Genomic DNA, 26,075 nt, shown 5'->3' with positions numbered 1-26,075 from the left:
GCTGAACAGAAAGGAAGATATTTAGAAGAATATCAGTAACCAGGCAGTTTTTGGGTCCCATTGACTTCCATAGTAGGAAAAAAATATACTATGGAAGTCAATGGGACCAAAAAACTGTCTGGTTACTGACATTCTTCTAAATATCTTCCTTTCTGTTCAGCAGAAGAAAGAAATTCATACAGGTTTGAAACAACATGAGGGTGATTATATGATGACAGAATTTTCATTTTAAAAGTGAACTTCTCCTTTATAAATTAAAAAGTAGCCCAATGTTGTGTGATTTTTGAATGACGTCAGTGGTATCCCGCCTATGGAATCGAGGCCCCGCCCTTATCCTGATCGTTGCTATGAAGGACTTCTCAACTGTCAAATCCGTTGCTTCATCGAGCTCATCCTGCCGCAGGAGGCGGGGCTTGCGTGAAAAAAAAAAACAAGATACTCGTGCTGTGGCGTCACGTACACCAGCGGCACAGCCGGATGTTTTACAGCAACCGCTACTGACAGAAACTGGCCGTATTTTATCAAGTGACCTTCCCGGTGGACACTGAATCAGGAGGCGTTATAAACATCTAACGGTAACGAACACTGAGCTTCATTGAGAGAGACTATTCTTTTAGGAATGCTGTTCAGTCAATTTTATTGTTCGACAAAGTTCATTCTGCATAAGTTAGATGTAGGCTAGCCTAATATTTATTTGTTATACCAGACGATTTTTTTTACGTGGAAAAGTAATCTGTTGATGTGTCCATCTCAGGAGAAAACTGAAAATGCCGCTGGATGAAGAGACGAATGGAGCATGCGCTAGGTACGAATGAATCTAATGTGTTAGTGTGTTAATTTACTTCCTTATTCCGTTTGATATGCCATTGAATGATTTATGTAAATATTTCATATTCTTTACCCAACTCAAAGTATTGTATAGCGCACTGGATAAATGGCAGATTTCATTCGCTGGACACAAATGTTACGTTTAAATTACTTTCAGTTTTATGAGAAGTGATACAAAACGGAAATGATGTTCCTCACAGTGCCCTTCTCACGACCCCTGTGTTATAGTCCTCCTGATTGACTGTTTATGTTATGGTGTGTTGTTAAAGTGTTACTTTAAACCGTTTTCGTAATACTAGGGATAATAACCAACAGCTATGCTGTTTCACACCTAACTGTCAAACTTGTATTTTACCTGAATAGGTCAATATATGTGAACAATCCCCATTTAGACTCCATGACAGATGACATCCTTTACCATTTTAACCTGGGAACATCCACTCACGACTTGCCAGCGATGTTTGGAGATGTCAAAGTAAACTTTACTTTATTTCCTTTTCACTCTAAAACATGACGCCTTCAGAATGATCTGGGTCTGTCTAACTCACTTGGTTGGACTTTTTGTCTCAGTTTGTGTGCGTAGGGGGAAGCCCATGGAGGATGAAGTCTTTCACTGAATACATTGCCATAGAACTGGGACTTTCAGGCACCAACGCAGAATATCCAAATATATGTGCAGGAACCGATCGCTACGCCATGTACAAAGTTGGACCTGTGCTGTCTGTCAGTGTGAGTGAACTCAAACTCATCCATCTGTACACTACTATTCCAAAAGTTTGGGGTCAGTAAATGTTTCTTGAGCACCAACTCATCATATAAGAATGATTTCTGAAGGATTATGTGAAACTAAGTATGTTTACATGCACTCATTTTAATGGGAATGAATGTGCACAAGATCATTTTGAATCTGACTGAGAAATCACATTCAGGCGTTTACATGCTTCATTTTTTTTCAGGTCTACACCATCCCGTTCAATCAGGCCGTAATTAAATTTAGATTGCGTTCTGTCAGATCGATTGAGGTTTACGTCATTGCAAATTAAGTTTTTCTGAATATTAACATTGAATATTCTCTGTTCTAGCATGGCATGGGCATCCCATCAATCTCTATAATGTTGCATGAGCTTATCAAGCTCCTGTACCATGCCCGCTGCACTGATGTCACCGTAGTGCGCATCGGAACGTCAGGTGGAATAGGTACACTGCTTTAACCATTGAACTGCTTAATCAAAAGGGTGTTTCCATGCTTTCAAAATCAGCTCCGACCTCACCCTGGTGTTGTAAACCAGGGGATTTTTGTGAATCATTTCCTGAGTCTCAGAGTTGTCTTTGAGCTGTGTTTTTGTCTGTCTTTTGTCAGGTTTAAAGCCAGGGACTGTGTTGATTACCAAACAGTCGGTGGATTCTGTGTTTCAGCCTCGCTTTGAGCAGATCATCCTGGGTAAACCAGTGGTCAGGAGCACAGAACTCGACGGGGAACTTGCAGAGGAGCTGCTTCAGTGTGGCAAAGACCTTGCAGAGTTTGACACCGTCATTGGTAACACAATGTGCACCCTTGACTTCTACGAAGGTAGAAATATTTTCAAATGCACTCTTAAATATAATAGAATGTTTGATAATTTTGCACTGAGGTGTTTGCTGTATTTGAAGGCTCTGTCTTTGTACAGGTCAAGCACGGCTGGATGGGGCCTTCTGCTCATACAGCGAGGAAGATAAACAGAGATATCTTGCCGAAGCCTATGCCGCTGGGGTTCGTAACATTGAGATGGAGTCGTCTGTGTTTGCGGCCATGTGCAAACTGAGCAATCTTCGAGGTATGTCGTCTTTAACACACCAATTCTTCAAGTTAATGAGTAATTGTTTAGGTTAATGTAAATGGGCGTTTATGCATTTGAAATGGGTGCTAGAGGTTTATGGTCTTTTATTGCAGTTAGTCTGTTTGAGCTGACTGCTTTTGACCTCTTGTCAGACATTAAGCCTGCTAATGTTGTTTATTGTGGACTGGTTGAGATTTGATAATACGAAAGAGCTTTTTTCCTGTATTTTCAGCTGCGGTTGTGTGTGTAACACTGCTGGACAGACTGAAAGGAGACCAGATGACCAGCTCTCATGACGTCCTGAATAACTACCAGCAGCGACCTCAAGCCCTGGTCGGACATTACATCAAAAAGAAGCTGAAAGCCTCCAAGAAAAGCTAGTACACTACTAGTCAGAAAGCTTTCCAGGCAAACTTTCAGAACAGTCCTGAGCTGAAGGTAGGGAACAGTATAGTGCAGTTTTGATCAGGACAATGATTATATTAATATATGGTAAAAAGAAGAAACGCAGCTCTTATAAGTTGACCGATTTCATAAAAAATGACCAAAGTAACATAAATATCTTAATTTTCTACGATTTAACACTGCACAAGCTCATATAAATTCATGCCTTGAATATAATAGCTTCATTTACTTTTTTTTTAAATGGTAATAGGCACATTATGTTCTAGACGGTTTGATTTGTCTTAAATACCAGCTATTTATTATTGTTTTAAAATGCGCTGTATTTAAACTACTCCTGATGAAGTAGTTGTGTAAAAGGGAAATATGTTTTAGAAATGAGAGAGAACTAAACAGTTTTAGCACTAGTTACTTTATAAGAGTCCAAAAAGACTATTTAAATGACAGTAAATCTCTCTTGCTTATATTTGTCACTGTATGGTTTTGCTACAAACAAACTGTTTGTAAAATTCTACTGTAATGATTATAATCGTCTTAAGGAGAAATATTATGCAATATGTAATTAAGTTTGCAATGTTTAACATGCAAAGTGTTATTTTAATTATGTCACTGAATGTTTTGTTTTACACCATTCTGAGAAAAAAACACAAAGATTAAATAATTTAATAAATGAAAGTTGAATGAAGTTAATTTGTCTCATAAATGCAAAAAACAAGTGTTAACAATGTGACAACATTATTATGCACATCAAAGTCCATTAAGACTTGAACATTAGAATATTAAAATATGAAAATGTAATAGAGAATATTAATAGAAATGTCTGACGGAGCCTACTGAGTTGCCTCAACAGCAATTATGTTTGTATGCAGACCTTTTAGATATATTTGATATATATACTGTATATTTACTGTTATTAACATAAAATTAACCTAGCATGGTGGTTTAGACCTTTATGACTTTATCCAACAATTGAAATGAAACAGTGTCATAATTTTAGCATATTACATTTATTTATGTCTGACGTTTAATTATGCTTGGTTTCCATATGAACCCTTTTCACATTTCTGGGTTTCTCAGAAGCGGAAGTCATCATAGTTGGGTAAACTTTAAATATATAGGCTATTTTTGTGTTCCCATTTGCTCAAATAGCAAAAGAAAAACTCTGTAATAGTGTTTTCACAACTTTCAAAAAGAGGAAAAAATAGATGGAGATTGAAAATGGCAGTCAGAAGAGAGGAAGATGTCGATTTTACCTTCACTCCCATAGACGCTGTATTAAAAACACCCAGTGTCGGCTGTTATATCTGTTATAAGTGCAGACAGATCTGAGGGCAGGCCATGCAGTGCCTTATATGTGAGCATAAGGATTTTAAAATCAACGTGGAACCTGACTGGGAGCCATGTGTTATATATCTTTCTTAAACCAACATTTGGTCCCAAAGTGGCATTTTAATAAAATAAAAACTCTGTTCCCAATTTTGCCTTTTTTTATGATTTAGTTTATTTAATGTTGATGTTTATTAATTGTTACGAAATTGCACAAATTAGAATTATAAACATTTGTAACAGCGTTTTAATATTACAGCTAATATTATATTTGATTTTGTCCTTGTAATGGATCAATGAAATTGAATGGATCATTGTTGTTTGCCATTGCTGTAATGTCATATGAGTGACAGGTTGTCCCGCCCCCGCGGCAGTAAACACGTCATCGGAGAAGAGATTTCGTTGCAATACGGAGGGGAAGTTATTTTGATTAAAGATTACGGTGGCATATCAAAACAAAAAATGATGTGAACGGATAAATCATTTAGAATACTTCATTATTCCATAAAAAATATAGTCGATTTTGATTTCATGGTGTATTTGATCCAAGTACATGACTAAAATATAGCGGACCGCGATGGTTACAGCATCTAGCGCTCGATGAGATGCAGGCCAGTTTTTTTCCTCCCACACACGTCAGTGAAGTGCTGCCTGTGGCCAATCTGCTTTTGCGCGCGGACTGGATCATAAGTCAGCCGCTCCCATCCTCACATCTCTCCGCGCTCCTCATTGTGCTCTGCTGACTCAGTGCCTTAAGCATCATCCGCTCTCAACGCCACTGGCACAAACCACGACCATTGTGGAAAATAACACGGATTCAAGAAAGGACACCATGGCCAAAACAGCTATCGGTACGTGCTGCGCATTTCTTCACTTGTCATCTTAATCTATTGTTGCATTTGGAAACGCGTCAATGGAGACTGAATATGTCTATGAAAAGATCCACTGAGCGTTATACCATGTACGATCTATATAGAAAATATACAATGCTATATTAAAAATATTTTTCATATATAGCCTATTCGTGCATAAAACACATTGTACAGCTATAAGCAACTGCGACTAGAGTCTACGTTTACATGATCGGAGGCATCCCAGGTACGTTTGGCATTTCCCCCATTAATATAGTTTAGAATATTCAGTGAAGTGATTGTACCTTGCATTATGAATTAGAATAAATGGCGTACTTCGTACATTTCTGAATATAGTGGCATGTATGGAAGATGATTGGCGATGGCGCACCTGCTCCTGCTGCCTCGCATCATAATGCAGAAAGACCGCACCCAAGAAACGCTGCCCAGACAATATAGCCATAAAAACACACACACATACCTCCTCACGGAGCATTTACCTTAATAAGACATATTTAACCAGCGATACTTGCTTAATATGGAGTAATCATGAAAATTAAAGCAGCTTTTTTGTTATGGATGTCATCGTCCTTGTTTCATAGTCATGAAGTCTGAGTGCTGTCATAAACTGGCATCGAGGATAAGGTGACAGATTCTCATTCACACTCCATTTTATGTTTTAAAATAGCCACTTTATGCATTTATGAACTGAAAGCAGACTAATAAGGCTCGTCTAGAGATATACCACACAGGCCTGGCTCATTCATCATGTGCATTGTTATAATAGGCTATAACAACATTGATATTGCTCTGCTCATTTTAGTATATAAAATAGATTTAAAAAAAAAAATCTAAATGATCTATTGTGTTTATTTCCCTTGTAAAATCAGCCTCTATTTTGTTGTGGAGTCTGGTCCATGCAATTCATGACCAGATGGCATGGGCGGATTTCACTGTGCATTTTTTTTTCGGGCTCTGGTTATCTTGTAGAATTACTGAAGCAGTAAAGTCGACTTTCCGAATATATCACGGGCTGTTCTGTCAGGATGCATTGATCAGTGTAAGGCTCCTGAGCCGTGGGCCTGCTTGTTGATATTGTTAAGAGTTGCAGGAGGCCGAGGAGACGTAGATTGGGAGAACGGCCAGCCCTGCAGCAGTGGGATGCTGCATGGTGGCCTTTGCAGCACCGGACAAATAAGTATTGACACTATTTTGGACACCAGTATGTGACCCTGGCAGGAAATTGCTCCTGCGTGTGATTTGGACATCGGAAGTATGGGATATGTAGCTCATCCTAGGTTAGAACTACTTGATGACTATGATATTTACTTTATTTTCTTATGCTTGTCTCCTAGTCTGACTGATGTCTGACTGTAATTTTCTAGCTAATGTGCTTGTAATCTGTAAAACGCTACAGAGGGCAGGAAATGGGAAGTGTCATTAGTGTGCCTGCTGCATTTTTCATGAGTCTGCCAGCTCCATTTGTTTGAATGTAGAAAAGTCTCTCAGTAGACTCCATTTTTATGCTTTGTTGTATTTCAGTATTGCGTTTATCCACTTCAGTGTGTATATATATAGTGATAGTGTTTCGAAATGTCCCATATTTTTTATGTATGTTCACTGAATTCCTGATGAATCTACTTTTTTCATTGTTCATAGCTGTAATGATGATAATAAGCTTTTGAAAAGAGCTAATGTAGCTAAAGTAGCAGTGTCAATCAGTCACTCAGTTGAAGCATCATAGAGACAGACACTCAGAGATGAAGTACAGGGTATGTTATAGCCCCCAATTGAATCCTCTAGAGACCGGGTGATATGCTCCGGCCTGTAAACTTCAGCACATTTGTGCTTGAGTAGCCTATAGTGGATGTGTGTATGACTAACAAGGGGCCAATTTTGTGTTGTTCCAGCATACAAAGAGAAGATGAAGGAGCTGTCCATGCTCTCGCTCATTTGCTCCTGCTTCAGCCCTCAGACGCGCAACAACCTCGTCTGTGAGTTTGAAGGTAAGAGAGAGAACAAATTAGTTTTCATTTGAAGCAATATAGGCCTAATATTATATATGAAATGCATGCTGTATGCTATTTTGGTAACACTTTACAATAAGGTTCCATTTTAGTTAGCATTAGTCATCTACATTAGTTAACATGAACTTACAATGACAAATAGTTCTACTTTTTTTTTTACGTTAATTTCAGCATTTACGAAAACATTAAAATCAAAAGTTGTCTATGTTACCTGAGCTAACATGATCTAACAATGAACAGTTGTATTTTTATTAACAAATGTTTATTACCAAAGATTAATAACTACTGTAACAAATGTATTGTACATTTTTAATCAATGTTGTTGTTAACATTAGCTGGGGCTTTGTTGTGAAGTGGTAATGATATTTTATATAATAAATAAAAAAATAATACATTTGACATAAAAAATATAAGATGTTTATATAATAAATATAAATAAATAAATATAAGAACATATTTAAAATGCTGATAATTTCTTGATCAGAATCTTGATTAATTATGCTCTGAAATTTATGAAAAATAAATTAATTGAAAGCCCATTTGCACCACATAAGAAAAAAATCATCCTTTAGTAAAAAATGTCAAATTGATATAAAAAGTCTTAATTATTACATTCTAAGTCATAGTTATGAGACAAGTTGAAATTATGACAAAACGTCTAAATTATGAGATAAAAAGACAAAATTAAACATTTTGTCATAATTATGACTTTGTAACTTAATTAGTAATTAGTGTAATAATTTCGACTAATATTCTCATAATCGACTAATGTCAACTCAACTTTTTATCTCATAACTATGACTTAGTATCTATTTTATCTCATAGTATCTCATTATTATATTATCATTTCTACTTTTTGGCATAATTATGACTTAGTATGTCTCAATTTTGACTTTATCTCATGATTATGACTTTTTTTTTCTTAAGTGGAGGAAATGGGCTTTTTTATTTTTTTATTAAGTGAGGTCATTTAACATTGGTCATTGTCTTGTAGATATGGAAGTAAAGCCCATAAACAAAAGGGCATCAGGCCAGGCCTTCGAGGTGATCCTGAAACCACCCTCACCTGTGTCAGATGTGGCCCACAGCATCACCTCCCCTCCAAAGAAGCGGGATGTGTCACTGGAAGACATCCAGAAGAAATTGGAGGCTGCTGAGGACCGCAGGAGGGTGAGTGGAACTGAATGTATAGAAGCTTACTTATCTGTAGCAATAAAGCTTAGAATTTTATTAACACAGACAAGTGTACATGAATCAATGCATCAATAAATATTACCACTTTGAAATCCATTTAACCCTCAGGATTCAGGAAATGCATGCCCTTCCATGCCTTAATGCTTGAATGCTCATGTAGATAATGACTTTCCTCAACAGTCCCAGGAAGCTCAGGTGCTCAAAGCTCTGGCTGAGAAACGTGAGCATGAGAGAGATGTGCTGCTCAAAGCCATGGAGGAGAACAGTAACTTCAGCAAGATGGCAGAGGAAAAGCTCATCCTGAAGATGGAGCAGATCAAGGAAAACCGGGAGGCTTACCTGGCAGCCATGATGGATCGCTTGCATGAGAAGGTGAGCAAAATATGTTACACACTATATAAAATTATTTAAAATATTATATATATGGTAAGTTAATTGCTTATTTTTTATACTATTGCATTATATCTAATAATAAATAATAATAAATTAGTTTGTTAGTTAGAGGTACACTATGTAACTTTTGGCCCTGAATTCTTCATTTTGTGGAAGGACATTGTTTTGGTTGTGCTTCAGCTCTGTGTGACTGCGGATGAATATGGTTCTTTCTCATTACTTAAAAGAGAGAGAAAGATTATCCTACTGCTAATAAAACATTTACTATAGGCTTAAAGGAACACGCCACCATTTTTTGAAATAGGGGTTATTCACCGTCTCCCCTACATTTAGATAGGTGGGCAAATGCATTTTTGTCTCAGTGCATGCATTGTCTTAGTCTGGCAGCACCGCCGTTAGCTTAGCTTAGCATAATGAATTGAATCCTTTGTTGCCGGATAGCATGTCGTGAGTAAAAGTGATAAAAAAACAAAAAAACAAACAAATTACTTCTTGTGGCCTGCGTATTCACAACGAGTACAAATAGTAATGCAGATTAAGACTAGGCGATTTCCTAGGCAGATATTGACTTGGGACTATATTGAGGGAGAAGCACAGGCAAAGCACTGCTACTTGGGCGTAGAGATATCACGCTGACGCAACACCTGAAATCCGCTATCTCTGCGCCCAAGATATCTGATATATCTTCTCCCAAGTAGCTTTTTTTTTTTTTTTTGATCACTTTTACTCATGACATGCTATCCGGCAACAAAGGATTCCATTTATTATGCTAAGCTAAGCTAGCGGCGGCGCTGCCAGACTAAGACAATGCATGCACTGAGACAAAAATGCGATTGCCTACTTATCTAAATGTAGGGGAGATGGTGAATAACCCTATTTCAAAAAACGGTGGGGTGTTCCTTTAAGAGATATCATCAGTTTAGATGGAAGGGATCTCAAGCTGGCTTAAGACATTGCTGTAGCTTTACCCATTAATAGACACGGTACTTCCTTGAAAAATAAATTCCAGCACAGCGTTACAACGACCCTAATGAAATGACCCTTCACAATAGATAATGCTTTACAATGAACTCTGTTAGAGAGCTGCATATGGCAATTAATCTGTTCAATAAAATACTTTACTCACCTGTTGAGTAACCGCCATCTCCGCATCGCTTCTACATCATTTCTAATCGCTCAATTCTCGCCATCTCCAAAAATCCTAGCCAATGTTGATTGTCGTTTTATTAAGAGCTCTGTTGCGTTCTTTTTTTGCCAGAAGACTCTCCTCTGTTTGATGGTTGTTTTTTTTAACTGGTTATTCCCCGAGGTTTAGTTGCTTCATGTCAACCTTTCTCACTCGCTGTGACAACTAACCTATGCCTTTCCCACACCATACACGCATCAAAGAAGCCAGAGCAATTTTTCTCTATTCACAAATATGAGGAGATCGGCACGACGAGTGACATATGTACGCAATTTCCAACGAAAACCATCACAGTCTAAAATATAAACACTTATAATAGGCTTACCATTGTGAATCAGGGTAAGACAAAAACATGTTTGTATTGATGTATTGACTCATTTAAATTTTGTTAATTTTGAACAACAAAAAAGTTAGTGTACCTTTAATTATTCTAATGTATACTTAAATTAATGATCAGTATTATAGTATGTGATACTATGTGTCTGTTTTGGTCCTATCAGGAGCGACATGCTGCAATTGTCCGCAGGAACAAGGAGCTGAGGGAAGAGCTAATAGCATGAAGTTCTCCTCCTCCTCCTCATACTCTACATCAGCCAACCTGTCATCCTATCCTGTCATCCTATCCTGCTTACGCACACTCACACACAACCACTGGTCAAAACCAGTCAAAACAACTAGTATCACACTCGTATACTGTTTGAACGGTCTTGCTTGATTTCATAGAGTAATGGGAAGACACAAGTATTATTTTGTAAATACATCTTTTTTTAATCTATCTATCTATCTATCTATCTATCTATCTATCTATCTATCTATCTATCTATCTATCTATCTATCTATCTATCTATCTATCTATCTATCAGATTGAATGATAACAAATCAAATGTATCAAATCTACACGATACATTGTTAATCCTTTTATTATTATTGTAAGTCAGTTTCTCAGTTTTTATGTTTTGTTTTTTCGATTCAGGCACGTCTGGTTTGATCATGTGAAAGGTTTTTGGTGTTGTGAGAAAGCTGCTCGCTTACGTTTGCAGTGTTAAATGATGTGAAGTTTGGTGTAATTGTTAAGAATGCAAAAAGCTTCAGTGCTCAGGCCCCAGGTCAACATAGATTTACATTTTAAAAAGCAAACATACCCCAAGACTCATAAATATATATTGCACTTAAGTTTATATACAGCATGATCAAGACATAGCTACTTTTTCCTGACCAAATAGCTTGAGATATGAGTACTGAAACGAATAAAAACATGTTCATAGTGTCTCATTTGAAATTCTGTATTTTAGTTCCTTTGCTTAACCTCTGTGAAATGAAATATCCCTTTCTTGAAATGTTATGAACATCTGCATGTCGACATCTGCAAACGTACTCTTTTGTTGGCTGACGATTGGAAACACTGCACCCTTTCTGGACCCTTTGGACTAGACAGCTTGATATCGCCTGCATTATATTAAAAGAAAAGGAAAGAATAACCAGCCAGTTCCTATCCTGTTGCTCTATTTGGTGGCCTGCTCCACACCCACACATTGATTCAGGCCTTCGGCTCTCAAGGCTGATGTTTGTCATCTGTCTTTAGCAGGACATCTTCATTAGTACAGCGGTGTAATTAAAGGAGTTGTATCTCCCCGAATGTTCTGACATGTGTTTGGCTTGATAAAATAGGTAACATCTTTACCAGCTGAATGTATCCCCATATACTCCCAACTACAGCCTTTGACGTGTGACTATTTTCTATTTGGTTTATTTTGGTGAGATTGGAGTGAGTGTGTGTACTGTAAGTGTGTGTGTGTGTCCATGTTAGGTTGACCGAGCATTTGTGTCCTTTCTCTCCAGAGGTGAAGTGATGGGCAGATGCAGAATATGCACTGAATGATTATGATTTTATTTCGATTAATTTTCTTTCTTTTTTTAGATCACTGTCTCTTCTATAAATATGCTTGAAGTGTCTCCGGCTGCCAAACTTGTCTTTTCCCCTCTCATTTCTGTGTGTGCAAACTTTGGTGAAAATAAAGGTTTGGGGTTCTGTGAACATGGTAGACTCTGTTGTTTGCTTTTTTTATATAGCTTCTCGTAATGTCATTATAGCGCTTCACCAGCAGATGACAGTAAAGCTACTGTAACATGGGCTAAGCGAAAATGTAAATATCTAATCATCCAATTGCATGGCAGCAACTCTATGCATGTAGGCATGCAGACATGGTCAAGACGATCTGCTGAAGTTCAAATTGGGCAACAGAAGATTGGAAAAACGTTGCCTGGTCTGATGAGTCTCTATTTCTGCTGCGACATTCAGATGGTAAGGTAAGAATTTGGCGTAAACAATGTGAAAGCATGGATCCATCCTGCCTTGTATCAACGGTTCAGGCTGCCGGTGGTGGTGTAATGGTGTGGAGGATATTTTCTTGGGGCCCCTTATTACCAATGAGCATCGTTTAAACGCATCGTTTATGACCACAGTGGACAGTCTTCTGACGGCTACTTCCAGAAGGAAAACGCACCATGTTGTCAAAAAGCTCAAATCATCTCAAACTGGTTTCTTGAACATGACAGTGAGTTCATTAGTAAGTAAGTAAGTAAAGTATATTTATATAGCACCTTTCACAGACAAGGAAGGGTCACAAAGTGCTTTACAGTAAAAAATAATAATATCAAAACAAATAAAATAACAGCTGTACAAATACCATAGAAATGTAATAAATGCCAAACCATATTTTTAATTAAAAAGCTTGTCCAAGAAGATGTGTCTTCAGGTTTTTTTTTAAAGATTCCTCAGAAGCCATAGTTCTCAATGCTAAAGGGAGAGAGTTCCATAGCCTTGGAGCCACAACACAAAGCACAGTCACCTCTTGTCTTAAGATGTGTTCTGGGAATAGTTAAAAGGACTTGGCCTGAAGACCTCAGAGACCGAGGGGTGTGTGCATGTAATAAATCCTGGATGTAGGGTGCTTGACCATGCAAGGCTCTGTAATATGACTAAAGTTGTAAAATGTGCTCTTAAACCAATAGGAAGCTCCTAAACTCAAATGGCCTCCACTGTCACCAGATCTCAATCCAATAGAGCACCTTTGGGATGTGGTGGAATGGGAGATTCGCGTCATAAATATAATGATATCATGTCAATGTGAACCAAAATCTCAGAGGAATGTTTCCAGCACCTTGTTGAATCTATGCCACGAATAATTAAGGCAGTTCTGAAGGCAAAAGGGGGTCCAACCCGGTACTATATGTGTGTGTGTGTATGTGCATATGTTTGTGCATAGGTTTGCTTTGAATGTTACAGTATACTTTAATGGTAAGTACTGTTACTGTAATTAAATATAATATAAAGCTATTTATCTTGCATATATCTGTTTTGAATGTTAGATTTAAATTATACTATTCTTGTTACTGTAACTGCAAGCTGTTCCGAACATGCACCACATGCGAAAGAGATGGGGCTGTACAGGAATAAAACATAAAAAATGAAATATAAATATAAAAAAAATATAATATAAGCTATATAATAATATAAACTCAATATATCATTTTAGAGGGCAAAAAAGAAAACCCTTTTGTCTCATTCTTTCCACACGGATTCCACTTTACCAGCTGCTCAGCAGCAGTGAGAGCAGGTTCAGCCTGTGGGAAAATATGCGGAAGGCAGTAATTGATGCTAGTGCAGCAGAACAAGCAATAACATAATCATCTCTCTGCAAGAAGCCTGTTATTGCCCTACATTTTCTTATTTTCCCCCTCGTTCTGCTCTCTACAGATTCCTAAAACTAATTATTGTTTTGTTGAGTGCAGATATTTGCACTCAAAGACCTTTGTGCTATATTGTGTACTCCATTATGGTTTGCTTCATTCTGTATTTGCGGTTTCAACCACATAATTGTGATCCCCTAAAGTCCCCTAATGTGCTATTTTCATGTGCTGCACTGTTTGTGAAGGGAGTAGATTAACTTGACACACAAACACAAGTAATATTATTTACTACACATGCAACTTTTTTTCGTAAATTACTATTTACAATACTAAAGACATATTTGCTTGTAATTAATAGCAGTTATCTGGTATAGGTCAGAGATTGAACAGCAACGTATGCATGACTAATTAAGGGGAATTAATGTCTGTGTTTTATTATAAATTAATAATTAATTGGAGGTGAGCTTGATGCCGATGCACCTGCACTGCCAACATGTTTGGGTTTACAGCGAAAGGCACAAAAATTAATATGAAAGTCTTCATGATTTTTAATAATAGACCATAGGCGAATGGTTGGTATTTGGAGGTCTGGTTGGCAGGAGAGGCCAGGGAGGAACCGGAGGTGGCAGAAACCAGGGATGTGATGATGGGTGTGACCAGGACGGAGCAGAAGGTGGTAGAAGCCAGAGTGATGTGATAACAGGGTGATTCCCAGCTTCCCACGGTGGCGTTGCCGGAGAGAGGAACCATGGTGGTACGGAGTTTAACACCACCATGAGGACATTGCTGATGGAGAAGGAGCCCTGGGTGCAGACGGAGGGTAGGAAATGGTATGACTGAGGACTGTCGCGAAGCCTGAGGGAGGGCGGAGCCAGACTGAGCCGCAGGGGTAGAGTCCATGACGATAGGCTGGCGAGGTCTGACCCAGGCGGAGCTGGCAGGTCAAGGGAGCCCGGTGACGTTGCGGGCCTGATGGTCGACAGAGGAGCCAAGGGAGGGAGCAGTGGAGGCAGAGGAGTTAGGGCGAGGTAGAGGGACAGTGGCCGGAGGCAGAGCCAGGGAATCCCCCAGCCAGGTCGAGGATGGCTCATGGGATGTCTCAGGTGAATCCCCGATGCAGTGAGGAGGTAAGGGATGAACAATGGGGTAGACAGGAGGTGACAAAGACAGGGCTGGAACTAGAGGTGGTGGTAGAAAAGGGAGGGAAGGTGGGATCAGCATATCAGTATCCCAGTCCAGCACGCACTCTCTGCAATGAGGTTGTGGACGGGGAACTCCTCCATTCTCTCAGACTCCACTAGTATTTACTCTGTCACGGGCTCGGTGGCCGTCTCGCACTCCAGGTTTGACGTAAGGGGCTCAGGTTCCGGTGCGATGGTGGGCATATCCACTTCCATTGCCGTTGGCAGCTCCATCGTGCCAGGCGCTGGCACTCAATCTGCTGGGAGCTCTGGCTGTTGCTCCGTGTCGCAGGGTGGTAGTGGACTGGGCTCTGGGTCCGGTGATGAGATGGACCGGGGGTATAACCACTCTAGACATAGCAGAATCGCATTCCTCCATCTGAGTCCTTGCATGTCTGGGAGGTCTACTTGATGTTCGTAGTTCGCCCTGATCCAATACAGAGGTTTGATTATTTCGTCATCAAATGGTGAACGAATGGAAAGGTGGCAGAATTGAAGGGTGTTGTCCAACAAATTTTGGCCACTCATGGCCAGCGTAGCAAATTCAGCTGCATAATCCCTTTTGTGGTCGGTTATTCTGTTTCAATTATAAAGGTCCAAAGATGAAGATGAGTCAAAAGGTAGTGATGTTACGTTCTGTGCCAAGGTTCTCCTGTCTATACGGTAATTTCTCTACTGTGCGACAGAGAGTCGCGTGGTTATGACGCAATCGTTAGTCTATTTTTACAAAACACGGCTTCTACGGGGCCATAACGTAAGATACAAGGTAATGGAGCCTTTTATACATAGTCTTTAAACGCCTCAGATGTAAAGTTATTCGCTGTCAAAGTGACGCCAAAATGAATGGGAGTCAATGGAATGCTAACAGCAGGTGATGGCTTGTTAGCCAATGGATGCCCCATAGAAGGTACGCTTTCCGGATGCTGGATTACCCCCTTGATTGAGGCTTGTATCGCTTTAGACCAATGACGTCATTACTGACGTCTGAAGCCTCGCTTCCGCTTGACTGGTTCAGGAAGCAGTTTGAATATTGGCGCGATATTTTGACATTGAAACCCATGGGATCCCCTCAAAATGTGTGGTTGTAAAAGAGGTGAGTTTGGGTTATTTGATAGTTTTGCATGTTGTTTCGATGGAGCCAGCAAGAAAGAGAAAGATTTCCCCTGTATGGGAATACTTTGATCTGATTTCTCCATAGTTATGTTATACAATCATTATATACCACCAGAAAATACACATTATATTCATATATATAGATTAGTCTATCTGGAAATTGATTTTTTCTTCACCCTTATTTCTAAGCCTTAACTGGCGCAAAATACAGTGTATTACAGATCACATCAGGTCATCTGTAATGTATCTGTAATGTAATATTGTTTTACACTCTTTGACCACCAGGTGGTATTGTGAGCAAATGAAGCCTCGGGAAATGAACCCTTTTGTGAACCACTTGGCTGAAAAGCTTCAATGCTTCATGAGGCTTCATCTCACCACCACTATCAAAAGGTTCCAATACAAATGTATTTAATAAAGATATAAATTCAGATAATCCACAACATAACAGCGTGTCTACACACAAACAATAACCGACAATGAACTGAGGAAACACAGGAACTTAAGTATACAAAGATAACAAACTCATATACAAACAGCTGTGATGATTAAATGAATATCCATGGTAACAAACAAGTGGCGGGAAAAGTGAACAAAGACAACAGGAAATAATGGTTGCGTCCAAAAACTTAGACAGCTGACTTGTTGCCTCACTGCCCTATCAAGCAATGAATCTAAAGGCAGTGTTTGCGCACGAATGTCGCGAAACTGATTTCGGACAGACTTCTGAGGCAGCGTAACAGTTTAATGATCTACAACAAAAAAGAGCGAGCTTTGGTGAAAACTAAGTGAATATTTAATGCCTACAATAGTAATTTCTCGCTAGAAATGACATCAGGGGAAAACGTTGATCAAAAATGTTCATTTACACACAAACTGACGACCAGCCGCAAATTTCAGATGCCATCTTTATTTTTCTAGCTCAACTGTCACAGAATGGAAAGCACAGGATTGTAGGATATCAAAGGCAGCGAAGGATCCATCTATGCGGCCTTCAAAAATCGATCAGATGAAGGTATCTCAGGAGACAGGAAGTGAAACTAACATTGCATTCCGACGTGCCTTGATGCCTTCCTACCTTGGAATGCGTCCTCTGAAGGCAGCATTTATCAGCTTTTGGACACAGCCAATGATGATGACCAAACTAAAAGTCCATAAAAATGAAAACTAAACTGACAGTTCATGACATGTACATGGTTTGGATGTTGAGAGGACAAATACTAATTCAATTAATCTGACAAAAACACAGGAAAAAAGTAAATACCTTTATCATCCGACTTTTTAAGGTAACATTCTTTTGAAAATATTAAGCTTGAAATTGCTGAGTTTTTTTCTCTCAGACGAATTATGATTGTAAGTTATGACTGAGGATTGCTGTGGATTTGAAATGTTGCTTATGATGGCAGGGCTGAGACTTCTTGCATTGATTTTAGATTGAATACCAAACTGTGAACACTATCTCTATTTGACATGTCAGTGTAACCTCCAGCACTGACCCTGAGTGAATAAAAACAGAAACCCTATTGATGGCCCATCTGTGTGACTATAATGCTCTTTAATATCAGGACTATAATCCTGCCGCCTATTCTTTGTTGCAGAATTGCTTTATTATTAATCATCACCAGTAGATGTCACCGTTTCCTTTCTGCACTAAACTTGAACAGTGAGATTTATTAACCTATTTATGGACTTGTGCCAATTTTGAACTGTTTTGCTCATCAAGAACAAAGCTTCGGTTTTGCTCTTGATGTGCAGTCTGTGATATCTAAACTGCATCAGGTTAGTCCATATGGTAATTCTTCTTGTTTAAAGAAGTTGTCAAGTTAAATGTCTTATTATCATTATTATTAGCATGATCAACATGCCCACTTTATTTATTCTACAGAAGTAAACGATTTTTTTTTTTTTTTTATGGCTTGACTTTTGACCTTGTATTTAAATACAGATCTATCAAGCCCTCCCCTTTTAAAATCTGTTTATCCAATCAAATTCTCAAATATCACAGCAATGCTACTGATTGGTCAGCGGGTGGTTACTCTTATCCCTGCACTCTTTAAATCTCCCTCTGGTCTGCGCTTTTGCAACACTTTATAGCCTATACAAGTATTAAAGAGTAAAACGTCTTGTCTTGTAATTATCCTGTTGTTTCTTTGTTGTAACAATGGTTGAGCAATTCGTTGGTAAATGGAAAATGACTTCAAGTGACAATTTTGATGAATACATGAAGGCTGTAGGTAAGACAGAAATCAACTAATATTATTGTAAATACACAATAATAACTATGTTTGTAGCCTACTATGTTTTGTTTTCATGCACTTATGTCAGAATGCAACTTTTTGTCCAGTTGTATGCCTACAGTCATGCACCTGTTGTAATACCATAATGTCATTTTTTGCTTTGCAGGTGCTGGTTTTGCCTCTCGGCAAATGGCTAACCTAGCAAAACCCAGTCTGACGATTGCTTTGGATGACCAGGGGTTCATCTCTATGAAAGCTGTCACTACTTTCAAGACCCTGGAAATTAAATTCAAATTAGATGAAGAATTTGATGAGACGACAGCAGATGACAGAAAAGTGAAGGCAAGGGCATTGAAACAAACAAATAAATAAATGTGTGTTAGAAATAATTAAAAAAAAAAAAAAAAAAAAAAATATATATATATATATATATATATATATATATAGGCTATATATATATATATAATTTTTTTTTTTTTTTAAAGCATTATGTGTCCTTTCATTTTCATTCATTTCTTCATTCTCTCATTCAGACTGTTATGAGCCTTGCAGATGGTAAACTTATCCAAACGCAGACCTGGGAGGGGAAGACCACAATAATTGAAAGAGAGGTTCTGGACACCAAAATGATAGCGGTATGTGTACAAGTCAAATGCTTTCTTTACCTATGAAAATATTTATAAAAATTATATTATAAAATAAAATATGAATTTTATATATATATATATATATATATAATATAATATAATATTTTATTAGAAAACCATCTGGTTTGATTAGGCCATTGTTAATATCTCTCTCTCTCTCTCTCTCTCTCTCTCTCTCTCTCTCTCTCCCTCCTTTTTTCCACTTATCTGTACAGAAATGCACCATGGATGATGTGGTCGCTATCAGGACATATGAGAAAGATGCATGACCGGATCAAACTGTGTTTTTAAGACAGATTAAAAACTTTGTTAGATTTGAATGACTGACTCTTAATTTGATATGATATATAAATTGCTTTGTTGCAATAAAAACCTTTTTTTTGCTTTATAAACATAATAAAATAATAAAAAAGATCAAATGTCTCTTTACTCATTATTGATTGGATATAAATGATTTTTGTTCCTATATAAGAACAAAATATATGAGCAAATAGGTAAAGAATTGTAAAATAATTACATGAAATTAGTTTAGTACACACAGCATAACTTAACATAATTAGAATTAAATAATCCTAATGTAGACACTTTCATTTGAATTTGGACACAGATAAAATGGTAATCAACATGTAAAAAAAGTTGCTGCCTTAAATTAAGTACAATCAAGTTGAATGTTTAAGTCATTTCAACTTAAATTACATTAAACTGACTTGGACAAATGAGTTGAATCTTGAAAATGGCTTATCTTTTTGACGAGTTAAAGCAATGTAAAAACACATCTTGTAATAACTCATTGATCATATAATTTTTTACAGTGCAAGTTTACAAGGTCAGATCAAGTTCTGCTAGTTCAATGCTATTGCACATTTCTCTCTTCAGACTCTCCTTAGAGATTTCAAAGGCAGCCAATGCAACATTGCAGCTTTAGAATAAAAATGATATCAATTGCCATGAAACAGCTGCCACATTATGAGCCTGCATCATGCCCAATACTGCTTTCCATGCAAAATGTTTCATATTTCCATTCATCTGTGGTGTAAAATTCAAACCGCAAATGACTGCTATGGCAAGATGCTTAACATCCAATCACATACGTAAAAAGATATCATCCGAGCACCATTCATCAGCACCTCCTATAGTGCCCAGTGAACATGTGATGTGTTAATCCTCAGCAGTCCAGTTCACAATAGTTTCCTGAGTCTAATAACCTCAATACCCCCAGGATTAGCACTACTTTAGCAGTTGGAGTGGCTGACCATGCACTCCTTGCAAACTTCTGCTTCTAAAATATTTATTCCTCTTCTGTGATCCTAATCTTACCGAGTATTATAATGCAATTTATATTAAAGCATGTGGTATGAAAGAGGATTTTGATTTACTTGTAAGGATTAATGTGCATTCATCGGGACCCAAGTTAGGGTATAATTTGACAAAATAATATTTTAGGAGAGGCAACAAGTATTGTGCATTGATATGCTTTTAATTAGCTTGCTGGAAACCATTCTTTTTTTTTTCATTTAATTGTCACGGTCTGTGTGTTTAGTTTCGTTTTCATGGACTTTTAGTTTACATTCGTCAGTTACCTGTTTCCTGTGTTTCCTTTGTCCCTAGTTTCCCGCCAGTCATCAGTTGTCATGGACACTCATTTGATCATAACACCTGTTTGTTATGTTGTCATTGGCCCTGTCCCAAATGACACCCTAAACACTCGCGGTCTTCCTACGAGTCCGCACTTTCATGATGTAACGCCGCTTTGACTGTCAAGAAGAAGTCTGCTGCGAAGCTCGCTTCAGTGCGGGCTCAATGAAAGTGCACGTTGAGAGCGCATATCGACCGCAAAGGGGGCAAACTTTCAAAAAAGTCCAGTACAAATGTTACTGCCGCTCGGCAGCTGTCACAGTTGCTAGGCGACAAAAACAGTCCTCCGTAGGCTAGAACGTCCCACTTAACAACTCTCAGTCCAACCTTCGTGGCCTTCAAAGGATCCAGCCTCTGAAGTCTGAGTCCTTTGAAGGATGCAGCCTCTGAATTGGGATACACTGTGTATTTAAGTTCCTCTTTGTGCTCCTTTCAGTTGTCTGGTATTGTTTGTGTGTTCACTCTTATTGAGTTCTACACGCTGGTCCATTGCTGTTTCTAGCCATTGGATTACCTGAGTTTACTTTGTTTCACTTTATTTCAATAAAAGGACTTATATTTGATCTTATCTGCCTCTCCTCTTTTATCATCATACTTACTACATTGCAGAACACCAGACCTTAAAAGAAATGAAGCTGGATCTTACCTCCATTAATTTTGCTCCAATGGGGAGCTCTAACAGACCCAACAGGGCCACGATTTTTATGTTTCAGGGAGGTAGAGACGTATGTGGATGAATTAGTCTGTGTCAGTAACCTCACCCATTGCAATGCAACTCCTGCTGGACACTGGCCAAGTACATACATTTTTTTTTTTTTTTGCCTCTTCATGATGATTCGCTTAATCTAGTCCTGCTTTGTAAGTCGCTTTGGATAAAAGCGTCTGCCAAATGACTAAATGTACATCAACTTTGCCCTCTAGGTAAATGGATCTTCTTTAACTGTGGGCTAGGTAGAAGAGAATCCCGCCGCCAGCGTCCAGCCTCACTCACCATCCATCACCAGCCCAGAGCCAGACCCAGCGACCAGACTCTCCGCAGATAAGGAGCCAGAGCACACAGCAGACAGAGACCCATCATTACCCACCATGGACATCACTCCTGAGGCTAAGCCCGCAACGGAGACAGTGCCAGCTGCAGAGTCTGTCCCGGAAGAGATGCCTGAGGTCCCGTCTAATCAGGTGTGTGAGCCAGCCATTACATCCGTGCCTGTGGGAGTTTTAGTGAAGCTGGATAAGGAAGAGTGGCTCCACCTTGTCCCTCTGGGTACTCAGCTCCACCTCGGACTGTTGACCCTTCAGCTCCAAAGGACTTCGTCCCACCAGCTCCGCACTGGTCAGTCGTCACTCCACCAATGCCAAGGACTTCCGGGCTGTCGAATGCGCTCCATTCCTCAACCCTTACGGCATCCCTCAGGCTCCACCGGGGACCTCACTCACACCGACATCGCCTTAAGGTACATAATAAATAATACACTGGCTAACTTTTTGAGCAATGTTTGTTGGGTAATGTTGCTGTCAACGGGCAACCAGGTGAGACACAGGGCCCATGACTGATCTAAATTATCCAGATAGCAATTTGTTGCCCATTCTCAATGTAAAAGTGCCAAAACAACAATCGCTCGGCAACATTAGCCGCGGTTGGGCCAGTGGGAGCCAGAGCTTTAAACCGGTCGTGCCGGGCTAAAAGCCTCGGGCCTGTAGCACCGAGCCCAAAACCACGCTGCGTTTCCACTGTAGTGCCAGAAGCTCCACATCGCTTCACTAAAACACGCCCGTAACACGCCTCTCTGGAACAACATCACACAAACCCATCATTTCACCAACAAATGGAAGTTTTATCAGAAAACTAATCAGAAAGAAATCACTGGAAACAGTGAGATCACAAAACGAACATGATAAAAGCGACCGTTTGCCGTTGTACAGTGGCTAATGCCCAGCAACATTGCACAAAAAGTTACCCCGTGTATCATCACCTTCAGTCTTCCAGGCCCACTCAAGCAATGTTGCCGGGTCTTGAGGTCCATCGGACGTCGCCTGGGTCTCACTATCTTCCTGCGTCACCTCAGTTGGTTGGGCTCAAATTACCATCTTGGCTCCTCCCTCCATCACCGCCGTTTCCTGGGTCAGTCTGAAATCTCGTCTACCGTCCGTACCTCCTTGGACCCTACCACCATCCACTCCTCCATGGGCCCTTCCACCGTCATCTCCTCCATGGCTTCTCCTGCTGTCTTCTCCGCCCTGGTTCCTCCCATCTGCCCCCTATGGGTTTTCAGAGCATCGCCGGTGCCTCGTCCACCTCTAGAACCTCCTCCCTCTTTTCTGGCTGCTTCGTTGCTGGTTTTGTTTTACTTTATTTAAATAAAAGGACTTATATTTGATATTATCTTTATCGGACTTACTACATTACAATAATGTTCACAATTCAAAATGATTATTTTCATATTATTTTCATAATTAATTATTTGTATTATTAATATATACAATTAAGTGTTATTTTCATTAATTATTCTTCTCCTACATACAATTATAACAATTATTATATATTATAGGTTAATTATATATTGTTTATTATTATTATTATTATTTAACAACAGAAACAACAACAAAATATGATATTAATAATAATCCTTCTAAAAAAAATCCCCAAATGCTGTATTTCAGTATGGCTTCAGGCAGTTTTATATCAAATGATGTAAGCTTTATAGGGTCATGAGACAGGTTTAAGTCTGAGAGAGAGAAGCCTTGCATTTTCTCTCAATGGTCCATTGTTTTCGAAACTTTACTTATAAGGGACACCCTTTCAAGAATGCCCTTACAGCTTAAAATGTCATGGAATTTGATGATATTACCCTGCAGCAGGAGCAAACTGTTGGATTTGAAATAGCCTGTCAAGTAATTAAAGGGATAGTTCACCCAAAAAGGAATTAACTCTCCCTCAAGTTGTTCCAAACCTGTATGAATTTCTTTCTGCTGCTGAACGCAAAAGAATATATATGGGTAACCAAACAGTTGATGGGCCCCATTGACTTTTATATTATGAAAAAAAGACAAAGAAAGGAGATCAAAACATGCAAAAAAATATTAGTTTAACAGAGATCACTGTAAACTCTTAGAGTTTTATATGCTACAGTTAAGCTAACATCTGTCTTTACAAATGCAGTCTCGTCTTTGTCTGACAGTTTAAACAGTAGTTACATTTATATTTGGTTATTTATAACTAAAAATACTTATTATAGTTATTTATAACTATAATATTTATAACTAAATACTTATATTTAGTTCATTTGTGCAACTTTAAGAGTGTTTGCAACGTTAAGTAGGCTATGAGGAGCAACATTTTATTACAGCACTGCCACCTGGTGTTCAATATCATTACTATCACGTTTCTTGTTATCGTGTTCAATAACTAATCGAGCTTCCCAGTACTAGTGATGTCATACTCTTCAGTATTTTGTAAATTCCAAAATGTAAAATGTATGCTATTGGGGGTGAATGCCTTAAAAACATTTTCTATTTAAAAGACATTGACATGTATCAAAAATAGTTAATAAAGAATTAAAGATGAAAGAGAAATTTTTGCAACTTTTAAGCATATTTGTAATCATCACCTACAAGGAGACACTATAAAAGTCTTGTTTACCCATTCATTGGTAAGGGGACAATGAATAGAATCGCTCCAAGTTTGTGAAAACAATATGATTGTATGAGAGACAATATGATAAATGTAAGGTAACACTTTATTTTACAGTGTCATTGTTACATAGGTTACATGTTAGCATACTAATAACAGTAAATTATGCATAATTACATGCAACTAACCCTCAACCAAATCCCAATCCCTAACCCAATAAGTACATGCAGTTTCTTAATATTACCCAGTACTTAAATATATAATTACAGCAACGTAATAAGGACACCTTAAAATAAAGTGTAACCAAATGCAATAACTATAATCAGATTCCAAAAAAATAGGCTTATAATTAGACTATACTCTGCTTTAAAATGCTCTTAATCAGATTACAGTTTTTTTTATAGATTACATGATTACGTATTCACAGAATGACAGAAAATTATTCTTAAACTATTGATTCTACCTAATTATTCTTGTTTCACATGTCAGATATAAAAAATAAAAATAAAACATTTGAAGATATGATGGTTTTCTCAACACTGCATATCTAATCAATTCCTGCATGGCTAACAAATTTAGTCTTTCAAATAATTTTTTCCCCCCAAACACATTTCATCAACTCACAAACCTCCTGCAGTTCTTTCACAAACCCCAGTTTGAGAAAACCCAGTGATGTAATTTTAATGCATTTCATGATGTCCATATCAAAGAACGGAATATATTTTCTTTCTCTTTTCTGTGTTTTTACACAGTAATCCCATTCAAATGTGATAAAAGTAATATAAAAGTAATCAAAACAAAGTACATTACCTGAAACATGTCTAATAGATTGTTACAATTTTCTTAATGTAATTTAACCAGTAACGGACTGCAATTTTAACACAGTAAATACACATCTCAGCATGTATGTCATTATAAATAGAAATTGTAACTATATACCATGGAACTGGGATAAGGGATTACAGTTGTTCCAATTTAAAATATGATAAATTAATTCAATAACACCAGGGGAACTGGCAAAAGTTCGATCTGTGCTGCAGTGCTGCTGCACTCTACTGGAAGTCAATTGATTAATCTAATTTATTAATTTTTAAAATATACAAAGCAAAAGCAAAGTTGTTTATTTAACGATTATTTTCTTTTAGAAATACTTGCATTACCACTTCTAAAATAGAATAGTTAGCCTACCAAAAATTATTGTCATTACATTTAAACTGGGCTAACTTAGCAGTCATAAAATATTTTACGGGTGTCAGAAAAATAAATGATTATAACAGATTAAAATTTGTATAATCGTATTTTATTTACAACATCGTATTTTTTTAATCTAAGATTAATAAACAGTGAACTTGGAACATATTTCGCTTTGTAGTAACGAAAAGTCGCGCTTAAAAATAAGACCACCCTTCCTTTCGGTACTTTAGTATGGGAGCGCAACTGGTGGGACTTTTAATTTGAAATACAGAATTTCAGTGAAGGCATCGGCGTGATTGACGGAGGCTTCACGGCGGCCGAGGAGGACCCGTTCACAACAAAGGCGAGAGGCAGATTTTTATTTGGTCAAGAGTTTCACCAGACAACCGCTAAATCCTTCGGAGTCAGAAATAGAAAAAACGGCCGCTATCGTCGTGCTAATTTGGTAAGTAGGTTATTTAGATTGTATTGTTCTCCATCGGGGAAATGACTTGTTTATAACGACATGCAGTATTATTATACGTGTATGTGTCATATGGTTATAAGTTATGCTTATAAACAATCTGCATCTCTCTCTTTGATGCAACATCTTGGTTGACAAGTTGCCAAGCTAACACAGTTATCATGACTGATCTGTACATAAGCGAGCAGCTCATGTATTGATTTTATAAAAAGAAGTAACAGATGCGCTTTTGTGCGCAATAAGGAACGTGCAGGAAAAAA

At 38.1% G+C, this 26,075-nt stretch overlaps 4 protein-coding genes across 5 annotated transcripts in view; all 4 read left to right on the top strand.

Moving 5' to 3' along the window:
• Positions 1-408: 408 nt before the first annotated feature.
• upp1 (uridine phosphorylase 1) lies at positions 409-3,732 on the top strand. The gene is made up of 8 exons (XM_084088904.1): positions 409-575; positions 755-805; positions 1,192-1,303; positions 1,399-1,557; positions 1,911-2,025; positions 2,189-2,398; positions 2,496-2,642; positions 2,878-3,732. Exons 2-8 carry the CDS (start codon positions 768-770, stop codon positions 3,024-3,026), a joined length of 930 nt encoding a protein of 309 aa, XP_083945030.1. The 5' UTR covers positions 409-575; positions 755-767; the 3' UTR covers positions 3,027-3,732.
• Positions 3,733-5,002: 1,270 nt separating this feature from the next.
• stmn2a (stathmin 2a) lies at positions 5,003-12,059 on the top strand. The gene is made up of 5 exons (XM_084089808.1): positions 5,003-5,224; positions 7,135-7,230; positions 8,246-8,421; positions 8,626-8,817; positions 10,525-12,059. Exons 1-5 carry the CDS (start codon positions 5,206-5,208, stop codon positions 10,582-10,584), a joined length of 543 nt encoding a protein of 180 aa, XP_083945934.1. The 5' UTR covers positions 5,003-5,205; the 3' UTR covers positions 10,585-12,059.
• Positions 12,060-18,090: 6,031 nt separating this feature from the next.
• On the top strand, positions 18,091-19,299 carry fabp4b (fatty acid binding protein 4b). Its single transcript, XM_084090037.1, has 4 exons — positions 18,091-18,242; positions 18,412-18,587; positions 18,779-18,880; positions 19,108-19,299. Exons 1-4 carry the CDS (start codon positions 18,170-18,172, stop codon positions 19,159-19,161), a joined length of 405 nt encoding a protein of 134 aa, XP_083946163.1. The 5' UTR covers positions 18,091-18,169; the 3' UTR covers positions 19,162-19,299.
• A 6,315-nt stretch (positions 19,300-25,614) lies between these two features.
• The window catches only part of ankib1b (ankyrin repeat and IBR domain containing 1b), a 34,868-nt gene continuing 34,407 nt past the window's right edge, over positions 25,615-26,075 (top strand). Inside the window, exon 1 of one of the 2 annotated variants that reach the window (XM_084088334.1) lies at positions 25,615-25,797. The gene's annotated coding sequence lies outside the window, so the exon portion shown is untranslated. The remainder of the gene's footprint in view (positions 25,798-26,075) is intronic. The other variant, XM_084088333.1, reaches the window with a different exon arrangement.

The sequence above is a fragment of the Abramis brama genome (genome assembly GCF_963993115.1).
Source record: "Abramis brama genome assembly, chromosome: 17".
Lineage (NCBI taxonomy): Eukaryota > Metazoa > Chordata > Actinopteri > Cypriniformes > Leuciscidae > Abramis > Abramis brama.
Note: the sequence above shows the minus strand (reverse complement) of the source record. Positions and strands in the feature narration are given on the sequence as shown.

What these genes read in the sequence shown, in the direction of transcription:
- upp1 (XM_084088904.1), top strand. Translation starts at nt 768, where the DNA reads ATGCCGCTGGATGAAGAGACGAATGGAGCATGCGCTAG. An exon ending in CGATGTTTGGAGATGTCAAA is followed by an intron (nt 1,304 to 1,398) that starts GTAAACTTTACT and finishes TTTTTGTCTCAG; the next exon opens with TTTGTGTGCGTAGGGGGAAG. An exon ending in CAAACTGAGCAATCTTCGAG is followed by an intron (nt 2,643 to 2,877) that starts GTATGTCGTCTT and finishes CTGTATTTTCAG; the next exon opens with CTGCGGTTGTGTGTGTAACA.
- stmn2a (XM_084089808.1), top strand. An exon ending in CCTCGTCTGTGAGTTTGAAG is followed by an intron (nt 7,231 to 8,245) that starts GTAAGAGAGAGA and finishes ATTGTCTTGTAG; the next exon opens with ATATGGAAGTAAAGCCCATA. An exon ending in TGGATCGCTTGCATGAGAAG is followed by an intron (nt 8,818 to 10,524) that starts GTGAGCAAAATA and finishes TGGTCCTATCAG; the next exon opens with GAGCGACATGCTGCAATTGT.
- fabp4b (XM_084090037.1), top strand. Translation starts at nt 18,170, where the DNA reads ATGGTTGAGCAATTCGTTGGTAAATGGAAAATGACTTCAAGTGACAAT. An exon ending in TGAATACATGAAGGCTGTAG is followed by an intron (nt 18,243 to 18,411) that starts GTAAGACAGAAA and finishes TTTGCTTTGCAG; the next exon opens with GTGCTGGTTTTGCCTCTCGG. An exon ending in TGGACACCAAAATGATAGCG is followed by an intron (nt 18,881 to 19,107) that starts GTATGTGTACAA and finishes TTATCTGTACAG; the next exon opens with AAATGCACCATGGATGATGT.